This window comes from Electrophorus electricus, chromosome 18 (assembly GCF_041902795.1).
Source record: "Electrophorus electricus isolate QZ-2024a chromosome 18, ASM4190279v1, whole genome shotgun sequence".
NCBI lineage: Eukaryota > Metazoa > Chordata > Actinopteri > Gymnotiformes > Gymnotidae > Electrophorus > Electrophorus electricus.
In genome coordinates this window covers 13,842,864-13,856,084 of record NC_137514.1, presented here as the reverse complement: position 1 = coordinate 13,856,084, position 13,221 = coordinate 13,842,864, and the positions used below count along the sequence as shown (strand labels likewise).

General features: G+C 36.1%; 1 protein-coding gene across 1 annotated transcript; it reads left to right on the top strand.

Annotated features, from left to right (window-relative positions):
• The first annotated feature begins 261 nt into the window (after window positions 1-261).
• rbm46 (RNA binding motif protein 46) lies at window positions 262-9,743 on the top strand. The gene is made up of 5 exons (XM_027006179.3): window positions 262-465; window positions 1,459-1,796; window positions 4,064-4,193; window positions 7,474-8,280; window positions 9,553-9,743. Exons 1-5 carry the CDS (start codon window positions 321-323, stop codon window positions 9,741-9,743), a joined length of 1,611 nt encoding a protein of 536 aa, XP_026861980.2. The 5' UTR covers window positions 262-320.
• The last annotated feature ends 3,478 nt before the right edge of the window (window positions 9,744-13,221 follow it).

The following is a 13,221-nucleotide window of genomic DNA, read 5'->3' as shown; positions in this document are numbered from 1 at the left end:
CTGTTGAGAGTTCGCTACATTTGAGATTAATAAATGAAGCTGTGCTCTCTGAGTACTGGCACAGTGTGCTAAAATGATGTAATGAAAGGCCCAACACAAATTATAATTGGTGGTTCTGTTTTGTTCTCTTAATGTTATTACATTAAAAAGGAACCATACAACCTGTTGAAATGTAAACTTATTTGAGCATCTCATTCAACCCAGTAAACAGGGAAGTGATGTAAAGTATTTTTAAAAACAGTAAGAGAAAAATCACAGAAATCTAAATTCTTGGGGAAAACACAAACATGAATATTTATATTGTGTTTTATTAGGTGAAAATGGATGAACCCAGTTTTAGTCAGGTTGGTGAGGATGTTAAACTAGAAAGCCCCAATGAAGCAGCTCTGTTGGCCCTGATGGAGAGCACAGGTTACAGTATGGTTCAGGAAAATGGACAAAGAAAATTTGGTGGTCCACCGCCAGGTAAGAATTAAATGCTAGCAATGATGTGAAATCTTATTTATGTTAGCCTAAAGGGGGGGCGGGGGGTCTCAGTTTGTGTAAGGTCATGAAGAGATTATTGCATGTGTGCTTACTTTATGTCAGAAGGGACTTTGGAGTATTTTGTATTTGCCAGAATACAGTAACAGCATGACACTGTCAAGCAAAGATTTAACTGCCGACAAATTGCCGGCTCTCCGTTTTATAGGCATTTATTTTAATTTGTTATACTAAAAGTAAATGCTAAATACGTGTAAATTATATTTAAAAAAACATGTATAAGGATTGATAAAAAGGCAAATGTATTGAATCATCATACATTTAGTTTTTCTAAGGCATGCAAGTGACTTGGAACATTCACAATACACCAGCAAAACATGTAAAGGTTGTAAAATCCTATGAGTATAATTTTTTATGTAGCATTTATACATTGTTATAATGTAGTTATGATTCATAAAGCAATTGGTGAAAAATGTTGACAACAATTTAATCAGTTGATTAGTTGTTTGAAACATTCACAATACACAAACAACATGTAAAGTTTGTAAAATCCTATGAGTATAATTTTTTATGCAGCATTTATAAATTGTTATAATGTAGTTATGATTCATAAAGCAATTGGTGAAATAATGTTGACATAACTATTTAATCAGCTGATTAATTGTTTGTCGGAGTCGTGTGATTATTACATTATCAGAATAGTTGTTTTTTTTAGATATTTCTGTACATTTTGACAAGAGATCCAAGGTAATTAACAAGGTAATTGTTACCAATTGTTGTTGTTTATAGGCTGCTCTAAATATCTGTTATGAAATATGAAGTTAGTCTGTGTTATGGAGATGTGAAGATACTCCCATAATGCTCAGAAAAGCACACAATTATGATGTAAATATCCTGTTGCCATCCAGGGCATATATAATTTAGGATTGTAACAGTTACATTAAAGAGGATGTTGGTGATGAATCTGTGTTTTAGGTTGGGAAGGTCCTCCTCCACCTCGGGGATGTGAGGTATTTGTGGGGAAAATTCCTAGGGACATGTACGAGGATGAGTTGGTGCCTGTATTTGGGCGTATGGGCCGTATATATGAGTTCCGTCTGATGATGGAGTTCAGTGGGGAAAATCGTGGCTATGCCTTTGTCATGTACACCACCCGGGAAGCTGCCCAGCGAGCCATCTATCGCCTTGACAACTATGAGATCCGTCCGGGGAAGTTTATAGGAGTGTGTGTGAGTCTGGACAACTGTCGTCTGTTTATTGGCTCCATTCCCAAAGACAAGAAGAAGGAGGAGATACAAGAAGAGATGATGAAGGTCAGTACTTGCATTGGGAGAGAGCTTTGGCCCCATCCCTATTAATTGAATCTAATAAAAGCATTTACAGTGTGAACAATGCAAAAATTTAAAATAGAATTTGTCAAGGTGAAGTGCAGGAAAGGTTCCCAGGTCAGTCCAGAAGGACTACCAGCTTGTCCACTTTTTTCTATTTTCAGTTCATAACAACCCAAGTAATTATCACCTGGTCCCAGGAGTTAGATTTGCTTCATAGATATATTGTCTGCAATTTTTCACAGAGCATTCCACTGAGCCTACTTTATTGTTACTTGCTAAAAACTCATTTGTGTGGACATAGGGTGATGAAACAAAACTCTATTGATTTGATTCTCACTGGTTACTACAAGTGATCAATTTAGCTAGTATTTTAGCATTTTATAGGCTATACCAATTATATTATTTTTTATGACAGAACTAAGCCTGTTCTTTCTGCTGCTTGTAGCCATCCTGTCTGAAACTCCCCCACAGTCCTCATCAGTCAGAGTAGCTGAGTTTTTCTAGCTTTATATTAATCATTTTGTTTATGGATATTAACCAAGTCGGATAAGTTAGATGCTCTTAACCACAGCGACTTACAAAAGTGCTTTGTCATTTACTCAGAATGACTACAAAGTATTTAGATCCATTAAAGTAGGGAACTGTGGTCTAATTAACAACTTTAAAATGAAAATACAAATACCTTCTGTTGGATCTAGTCATCCCAAGGATTCCCAAAGGTATGTTAACCACAGATAAAATGTGTGACCCACATAGTGTGTGCTATGCAAATGCAGTAATGATGGTAATTAACCTGCCCCATTATTTTGGTGTATGAAGGAATTGTGCTGGTTGATATAGCCTACAGTTTAGTTGGGACAGCGTGTATGTTGCTAGGTATCTAACTCCACATATGGCAAGAAGGAGACAGTTCAGCCAGGTTCCCATTAAGACACCACATTGTGTAGATGCTGTGACAACCGAGACTAATGTTTTGTTTTTGTGTTACTCCTGAAATATCTGCTGAAGGCTAACATTGCCAAAAACTGGCAACGGGCAGGTTTGAAATCACTAATGTTTAGATGGTAAACTAAACTATATCTGTCTGTAACTATTCAGATAGTTTGTTAACACTTATGTTAACTTAGGCTAATCCCTGAGACAGGAGATAACATTAGGTGTAAACTGCAAATGTCCAGCCTAAAATCAAGACATTGAAATATCCATCTTGCAGGACAGCACATGACACTGAAGCTATAGTAGTGGTAGGTGCTCTACTGTAGCAAGTGCACTTTTTAGTGCTTAGCTGACTGCGTATGTATAGATACCACAGGAGATAATCTGCTATGATTCATAAAGTATATTAGGTTGACAGCGATTTAGTAGTTGGCACCTCTTAAATTTACAATGACATGCAAGTTCTTTCTCTTCTTCTTATAACTTATTTTTTTGTCATGTTTTGCTACTGTGTTGACTGTATCACAGTTCCCCCTCTAGTGTCATGATGCCAAGGCCATGTGTTAACATAGTTGCTTGGTTGACCAGAATTGTGCATAGGCCTTTATACAATGACTTGAGGCACCATTAAATGCTGTGTCACCTTGAATGGTCTCCTATGTACTGTTTGGATGAGCTTTCTTTTCATGCTGTACCTGATTCAAACAGCACTTCCTCACCAAGTTTTGTAAAGCTGATGTATGTCTTTGCCGTCACTACCTCATGATATGTGGTGTCACCACAGGTGGTGTCCTTGTTATTTTTGTCTTCATCTGATGTTGATGGCACTTGTGATAACGCTGACCTGGGGCACATCCTCTGCCATAGTACAGGGGTTGAAAGATTATAAGGACAGATTTATGTCAGTTTGTTTGCACTTTAGCTACATCTTGGATAGGTTAATGTCAGTGCTGTAATGGTAATTGGCTATGGACCCATTTCAAACTTTACTGTGCATTGTATGCTGCCTAGGTAGATGGTTGGCACTCTGTCTGACTGTAGGCTGTCAAATTGATTTACTTTATTTAATTTTGCCTTTCCCAAATTCAGTTCTGAGTCTCATTATTTTTCAGAAGCACATTAAACATCACAGCTAAAACATCTAGACTTGTTGCAGTTCTACTGCGGGTTATTTAATGTTTTCAGAATGACATTTTTCACAAACACTTTAACATGTTGATCCAGGCTTCTAAGCAGCCCTGCCTTTTACAGTCATGGCTTTATTCTAGCTGTCATATTAACATGTTGACTTCTAATATCAATACTAAATTTAGGTGACAGACGGCGTTGTGGATGTGATTGTGTACCCCAGTGCCATGGACAAGACTAAGAACCGTGGCTTCGCCTTTGTGGAGTATGAATCACACAAGGCTGCTGCCATGGCCCGCAGGAAGCTCACACCAGGTATTTATAAGGCACAAGAAAGAAAGGACTATTGATAATATTGGTATTACTATTTGTACCGAACAAAAAGCTGACAGTTTCTCAATTTAACTGCATGTTGAGAAAGCTCAAGGAGCACGCATCAGGTGTGGTCTGTGCTGTTCCACAGGCAGCTATGAAAAGCGGAGCGCTTTGGAGAGTTTGAGTAGGTGTTGTGTGAACTCTCCCTTAAAGTGCAACAGGGAGCAGAGAGGAACAAAACAGCTGCCACTTGTATCAGCCAGTTACTGTAGGCAGGGGAAATACATTTTAATAACATGTATGTCAGTGTAATGCAGTGTTGTTTCCTCCCTGTTTTTTTACTTCAGTCCTCATTATTTTGCTATATCAGTCATTTCAAAGCACAAAACTCCTTTTGCTCAGTCAAAATTAAACAACGCAACATCTTGCCTAATGGAGGTACATTTGAGCTTGCTTTTAGCAGTGTGTGTAGACCTTTTGCAAAAATAAGCCCCATGTTCTAACATCCTAACATTTGCCATGGTTTCTGCGTTAGATATTTTTGTTTCATCACTACTAAGCCATTCTTTGAACGATTACCCTAATGAAAACCACATATATGGAGAAAGAGCCTGATGCTATTCATTGCTTCAGTTAGTGGTTAGCATTCAGAATGGTTGCATCATATTGGCTATAGAATGGGTTTGCCACAGCTAATATATATGGTCCTTTCTGAACACATTTATGATTAATGTGGTCAGTAATCAAATCCATATGCTTATCAGTCTTCACTCTCCCAGTGCAGTCTTGTCAGATCCATTAAAAGAAGTGCCCATGTAACTGCTGGGCAGACTGGCCTTGTTTAAAAAAAAAAAAAAAACATTAAACATGTTTGTTTAATGTTTAAATTCATGTTGCTTACATTTTCATTCAAAATTCTCTTGCTAATGTAACCTATAAAACATTAAGCTATGTAGTTATATGTATGTTATGTTATAGCATATAGTTTGCCCAGTTTTGTTACTATTCATTTGGTTAAATGTTGTTTTATGTCCATTATATTTAATGAAATACTGCTTAAAGAAATATAGTCCTTGCAGTGTGCATTTATGACTGACATCTTCCAAAAGACCTTTAGATGGCTACTATTTAGATTTAGTAATTAAACACTTGTAGAAATTCCTGATCATCAGTATATGCCTCCTATAGTTGAAGGCTAAACACCAGCTAATACGAAAGTGTCAAATACATAAATACAGTGATTGCTTAGTTTCTTACAATTGATTATCAATAGTTCGAAAACAAAAAAAAACAAAAAACAAGCCTTATAAATTTGTTGTTTTGCATTTCCTGCTATCTTCAGAATCTGTCATAAATGTCATATGTGTGAAGTAGATGGTGGACAGCAACGTTGAATTGAAGGTGATGCAAAATAGGGAAAAAAGGTGTGTTGTCTTTGGCTGCAATAATTCAATGTACAGTGACAAATAGCCCAAAGATCCCAAAATATCCAAAAAATGTGTCAGTTATCTGTAATGCCACAAGTAGTACAGCTATAGTTACAACTACTGGATAAAGAGAAGTGAGAGCCTCTGTGTGCATGAAAGTACATGGGAAGTTCAATTACTTTGCCTGTTTTATTTGACGTTAGCTAAATTTAGCTAGCTAGCTATGTTATTTTAGTAGCTAACTGACTGACTTGTTAAGCTTGGTGGCCCAAGCCATACTAGGCTAAAAATACTCCATGTAGTTGCATTACAGAGATTCATAGAGTATCTTAGGAATGTAAATTCAACGTAGATCGCTTTTAAAACAGTAATGATAATTGAACATTTGCATTTATCTAGCTATTGCCATTAATAACTCAGTCTGAAGTTTCTAATGTTCATTAATTCGCTAGCTAGATGTTTCCCATCATGATCCAGCATCTTTCTAAACACTTTTATTTTATTTTTTATTTTATTTCTGTTTTTTTTAATGCACTGAAGTCAGCCACTTAGAAGAGAAGGTAATAATAATGCATAAATTTTAAGGCTAGGCACATATAACCTAGACACATGATTAACCTACCAAAAACACATGTAAGACCACTAAAGTAAATGCATTAGCTAGCATAGCTAAGACATTGGTTATTAGCAGAAGTGAGCAATGATAACTAGTTAGTTAGACAGATGACAAGCTAGTAAAATGAGAAATGTATCTAGTAGCTAGCTAGCTAATCAGACACCCTGGTATAAATAATTGTTAATAGACAATATTACTTTTAGTATTACTTTTTACTTTTAATATAATTTTCAGCATAAAGGCTAAGATGAAAGGTTTTTACCACTCAGAATTCCCAATTCTAACTAGTGGGTTAGGTTCTTCATTGCTCTCTGGAGCTGCTTCTTGTATCTCTGGCTCAAATCTAAATGGGTGAATTTCATTGTTATAATATACGCTCAACCCCAATGTCACAGCATATTCATAATCTTCATTAATTTCAAAAATATTTTTGGACTTTGAAGAACCAGCAGTGGAAAATTTGTAGTCCAAGTCAGTTATAATGGTGTTTAATCGTGGCGTTGTTCATTGTTATCCACCAGTGACATCATTTGGCAACTTTATGGAATTTCCCAGAGCGACATCTGGTTTTCCTTTTTGAAGATATGAACATGTTATTTTCAATTAAATTCACATATACATTTTTTTTTGCAGTAGCTAAGATAATGTGAAATCTTCAGGGAGGTCCATTAGGTGGTGCTTAGCCTTTAAGCCACTCTCTCGGGATCTGTCAGAAGACCATTTTACATTTTGGAGCCTTGACCTTGACCTGTTATGTAGTGCCACACAATGTCATAGAATGTTCTGATTGAACATACTGGCTTGCTGATGTCTTATTTGCTGTCAAGATGTTTCTAGTTGAGTGTATTTGCATTTTTAATACCAAATCAAAATGTTTCCTTCTCCATCCATCATGAGCAAGACAGAATGGTGCACACAATGGAATCATTGGGTTACAATTAGCCTATTTCACACATGCAGGTGTAAAGTAGCCTACATGTAGTTCCAATACAGTTGTAAGCTTACTGTGTACATTTTATCTAGCTTTAATGGTATGTATAAAATTAAGGCATAAAATAGTGCATTTGGTTAATTTTACTAATTATTTATTTGGGGGTGGGGGGTTAACTTATTAACTAGAACATTGGTGAACTGCATACACTGTTACTTGAAGGAACTGATTCAGTATTCTTGATTTAGAGACTTTTGGTTATCCAAAAAGGTTAAAGTTTATACTGAATGCCCTTTACTTTTTCAGGAACATTAGTGTTGTGGGGCCACACTATTCAGGTCGACTGGGCTGAACCAGAGAAAGATGCAGATGAGGAGACAATGCAACGTGTGCGGGTTCTCTATGTACGCAATCTTATGCTGCACACGTCAGAGGACACACTTTGGACTGAGTTTTCCCGCCTGAAGCCCGGCTCTGTGGAGCGTGTCAAAAAGTTGACAGACTATGCCTTCATTCACTTCCACAGCCGTGAAGATGCCCTTGTTGCACAGCGTTCCATGAACGGCAAATTTATTGATGGCTCATGCATTGAAGTTAGTCTTGCTAAGCCAGTCAGTAAAGATGAGGGACGAAGATTTGGATCACGGGCTATCTATAATGAAATAGCATTGGGGGTGCCCTGTGATGACTGTGCCTTCTACTTACAAAGCAAAGATGATTCTAATATCAAATTGAGTTCAGGGGTCATGAGTGATGGGTTATCTGCAAGGCCTCTAGGATTACCTCCTTGCTTGGGTAGCCAATATGCAGTTGACTTAGAACGGTGTGTATATCCGCTCTTGCCAGGATCCAGCCTGCTACCAATCAGTCTACAGACCCTCAGACCCAGCCAGCTGAGCTCTGCAGTATCTTTGCTGGACTATTATTGCCAAAAGAATGGCTGGTCCCTGCCAGCGTACTACTTGTATTCCACACTAGGTCCTGATGGCAAGACACTGCTCATCTATAAAGTAGTGATCAGCAGCACTAGAAGCACCTACATGCCTAATAAATTTTGTACCATTCTGGAGGATGCCAAAGAACTTGCAGCTGACAATGTACTCTGGAACCTTGGTTAGTCTCTCTCTCTTGCCAGATTTATCTTTTTTATTTTTTATGGAACTGGATTATTAAAACAAGACAGAGCACACTAAAATATAATTCATAATTACAAAAACATTTCTTGTAAAGCAGTCACTTCAGCCATCAATAACAGTTTCTTGGTGAAATGCTCACTTTTTGAAATCCTTGGCTGCAGTTTGGGTCCTACCACCTGGCAAACAGGACAGATCAGTAGGGCTGCAACAATAAATCAACATTGTCCATAAATTTGTAATAATAATTATTAAAAAGTCAGCTACCAATCGTGCTATCGGTTAACATCTTAATAACATTTGTGTTTCGCTTTTCAGTCACATGATTTAGAAGAGGTTCATGGGTAAAGAATGTTATTGATATGAAGAACCAAAGCTATTTCAGTGCCAACAGAAACCCTATGTGGCAGATTATGTTAAACGTGAGTGAGTATGAAAGTGAATTACAAGCCACAGGTCTATGAGGTACTTCGCCACTAAAAATATAGATAGCTGAGACTACGATAGAGTTATTCATGACCCATAAAGTAGAATGTGTGGAAATATGGAAATAATTTATTTAAAAGTTGTTTTCCTGCAAAATGCTTGATTCCTATAAACAGGTGTGTCTGAGCATCTTAGAGAAAAGAAAGCATCCCCCATATCATCCAGAATCTTAGCATGACAAAATAATGAAACTAGTCAGAAATGAAATATAGCATGTCATTGTCTGATTTTCAGGTAACTTTTTGAGCTCAGCAAATACAATAGGTAGTGTTGGCTGAAGGGATGAGTTACATGGCTAAAGTATCTGTTATTTGGGTTTCATATAACATACCCACAGCCTTGCTCAAGCAAACAAATATGGATATTTTTAAAAATGTATGGTGTTTTTATGTCTTGGCTCTCATCCACTTCAAAAAGGAGGTATTGCAATTTCTTTACCTGATTAACTAATCAGCCAAAACAACCCTGAGCAAATTAATAGATTATGGAAATAGTAGTTTGTTGCAGCCCTACAAATCAGTAATCAAAAGAGCAGTTGAAAAAAGTATCTTACAAATTTTCAATTAAAGAAATTATTTTTAACTATATTACCATTTTTGTAGTAGTTTTTGTAGAAGCATGTTAGAATTGTCTTTATTCTAATGAAAATTATAATGAACATGATTAATTCTATTTTAATTATTTATCAAATTGTATTTGAACTTTGCAATTCACAGGGACAGCTCTTAGATGTTTTGTGCTCTGAATTTATGCACTTGTTCCACAGATTGCCCTTTCCGTGGTCACTCTTCCCCAAGGAGTTTCTCTCCTACGTTATCTGGTACAGGTTTGTTGCCATTTGCTTGTCATCCTCTGCACTACCCAGGATGCTCCATGGCCCCTCTCTCACCCCACCTACCCATCCCGACCAGGAGTGGCCAGAGGCTCTACATTTCCAACCAATCGGTCTACTTCTAATGAAATCCAAACAGGTAGCGAAGGTAGTGAGGTATTTGCTGTTGCAAATATATTTGATTTGTTTGGTTCAGACATGAAACTTGCTGTTTCGTTAGCCAGTGAAACGGCACATAATAAAATGTGTAGGTTTGTATTTTGTTTGTTTGATCGAATAATAGTTAGGATTGCAGAATTTTCATATTCTATACCTTTCAGTTATTGTCTTTTTCAGACCACTACATGTTCTGTTTAAGCACTGATGTCTGAAGTCATTTACTTTTTAGGATGTGAAACTTATTAGAAAGACACAGTTAATACTGTAACATAATTTAACATTTAGTCTGCTGTAGATTATAACTTTATAGAAAACTTTTAACTAAAATTATTCATTTGTTACTTTGACCTTTTGCTCCATTTTGTTAAGTAACAAAAATGACTAAATGCTAAAACTGAAACTATAACATATCAGTCATTTTGCATAACAAGTATTATTGAACATAACTTCTTGACAGAACATATTGACGTAACTTCAGTTTGTTTATGTATTATTCAGCTATTTGGAAACATGCAAGTATCTACCCTACACTTCATACTTAAGATTTTCTTAAAGTAAAAATATAAACATTTTCTAAATATTCAACTAATTGAACTGAATTCAGACATTTGAAATTTGTTGAGTTATTTTTGGGCCGCATTCGTTAGAACAATAAACTGATAGAATTGATAGGATGCACTGAACATAAATTATTTAAGATAAAATAATTAAAATATACCTTATTTAAGATAAAACCATTAAAAAGAGACTTAGACTATCATAAAAAGGAGTTCATATTGTTTGGATTCTTTTGTAATATTTTATATTTATATAACATTTTTACCAAAAAAATGTTTTTTTGTTTTGTTTTGTTTTTTTAATTATTGTCTTAATTAAAACCAATGCCACATACAAATTCTATATGTATATATTCATTACTTTGGGTCAAGCTGTTCAGGATTGCAGTGGTCAGTGTAAATCAAGTAAACATCTAGAAAGACATTTAAACCCTGTGATATCAACCAAATGTATTTGTTTGTCCATAACAACAGTTTAATTGTATATGGCAATCCATAAATGTTATTCCATGATTTAAACAGGCATATTTTTCCCTTTGTCTAACGAAGGGTAAAATATGTATCCCATGATTTAAACAGGCATATAACATTTATGGATTGCCATATATATATATATAAAATATGACAATTTTAATTAAGTCTGCTGCTAAATACAAAAGTTCACAATTTGGAAAGATTAATGTCCTAGTACAGGTTTGACTGAATAAGTTAAGAGCCCCATTGTGTGGTCACAAAACCAAGTTAAATTAGTAGCTATACTACAGGTCTAGGTTTACAACACAGTTTCTCCATTAACATTTTTGCGGTGTATTCCCTAATTTGTTTTCACACTGATTGTCTAATAGTAAATTACTGTCTTAAACTTTACTTGTTCGTGCAGAACTTTTTAACTGTTTGGGATCATGTTATGTTGTTGATTAAAATAAATAGATGAAAACACATTTTGCTCTTGAATTGATGCTTGCACATCGTTGCCTAGATTTAGCTAAAACTAAAATATGGTAAATTATGTAAATTAATGAAATTTGTCAGGATGGTTTTCTTTACAGCATGTTCACTGATATCAGAAAAATACATGATCTCTTTTTCACAACTGCTTCCAGAGATGCCTTGCGAGAGTGAATTGAAAGTATAATCCTTCTGACACTGAAAAATTAATTATTGCAGTTTTCTGAATAATGCTACTTCAAACATCTTTCCTAAGAACTGTGGCTTTGACATGCTGTGGTTACCTGTTCTACTTTTGGTTAAAAGACAAATTTAATCGAAAATATCATTGTGCACGTCTGGAATATGTTGGTGAGCTATTTAAATTATGCAGACAGGTATTGCAGACAGGTGTCGCCTTAATCCTGTTTCTCTGGTAATTAATTGGTTGCCACTGACTTGATTTGAGATATCTGACCACAAGTTTTAGTTTGTTTGTTTTTCCAGACACCCGGCCAGTCCGGCCTGGAAGAAGCAAGGGCATCCCCAAGGGGGGAGGGTTGGGGGAGGGGTAGTCAGCATACATGCTGGTGGATTACATCCAAGTAATTGTAGCTGTACTGGTGGATTACATTCATGATTATTTTAACAATAGTGGCTTTGTTGGTGATGCATTAAGTTAACATTTCTAACTTGCTGGCATCTAGTGTGGGATGTTCAATGAGACATCAATAGTGATGAGCATTATGGTAATTGTTGTTAGTCTAGTGTGTTCCACATTGCCCAGTTTAAAAACAACAGCACATATTTGGCTAGCTGGCTACATAACATAGATGATTAGTTTGTCTTGGATTTCTTGGACATTGCAGTCATCCATTTCCAGGCATAAACTACTATTACTTGTTATTTTCAGAAATGCAAGCCAGGATACCAAGACGAGCTGGGACATGATAAACATTTATTAACACAATACCCAAAATGAAACCAAAGCATGAGAAGAAAAGCACTGCAGTATGAAACAGCAAACAAACTGATTACAACTGGCTGAAGCACAGCACACATGGGTCAAACACTGACAAGTGAATTGCATACAAGCACTTAAATATACATGCTAATGACGAGAGACAGGTGCAACACATAATCGACTAGCAAGGACAGGTGTAGCCAGGTAGATGCGCGCACACACACACACACACAGGCAAACACCAACAGGTCTTCCCTTTGACATGGGGAGAAGTCAGGAGCAGGGGGCAGTGCCATGATATTAAGATTGCTGAAATGTTAGCTAAACACGAAGGTCCCTGGATTTCAGAGACTTAATGTTTAGCTACAATTTATTGTTTGCTTTGACTATAATTAGCTGTGCAAAGTCCAACATGGACTAATATTTTGGTACACTAAGCAGAATAGCTATGAAGGTAACAGGGAACTGAGGTATTTTTAAAAAAGTAGAACACCGTTCAAATTTCCTTTCAGAAATTTCCATGTTTCAGCTGTTCTGTTGACACATTCAGCTGTTCTGTTGACACAGATGCAATGCAGTAAATGGCAGTTTGAATAATCTAGATTTTTTTTTGTTTGAACATTGAACTGGCCCGAAAATCGCGACTACAGTCGTGGCCAAAAGTTTTGAGACTGACAAATTTTGGTTTTCACAAAGTTTACTCCCTGTTTTTTAGATCCTTTTGTCAGATGTTTATATGGCGTAGTAAAGTACAATTATAAGCATTTCATAAGTTTTTTGTTTGTTTCTTTTTTTACTTTATATTGACAAATACATTTCAATTTAAACAAAGGCTTAATATAGTGCTGTCCTTTATTTTTTATGATTTCTGCAATTTGCCTTGACATGCTGGATATCAGCTTCTGGGCAAAATCTTAACTGATGGCAACCCATTCTTGCCTAATCAGTGCTTGGAGTTGATCACAGTTTCTGGGGTTTTTTTTTATTATTTGACCA

Coding starts and splice junctions, on each gene's coding strand:
- rbm46 (XM_027006179.3), top strand. CDS start 321: ATGGATGAACCCAGTTTTAGTCAGGTTGGTGAGGATGTTAAACTAGAA. Junction 466..1,458: donor ATTTGGTGGTCCACCGCCAG/GTAAGAATTAAA, acceptor TCTGTGTTTTAG/GTTGGGAAGGTCCTCCTCCA. Junction 1,797..4,063: donor TACAAGAAGAGATGATGAAG/GTCAGTACTTGC, acceptor TACTAAATTTAG/GTGACAGACGGCGTTGTGGA.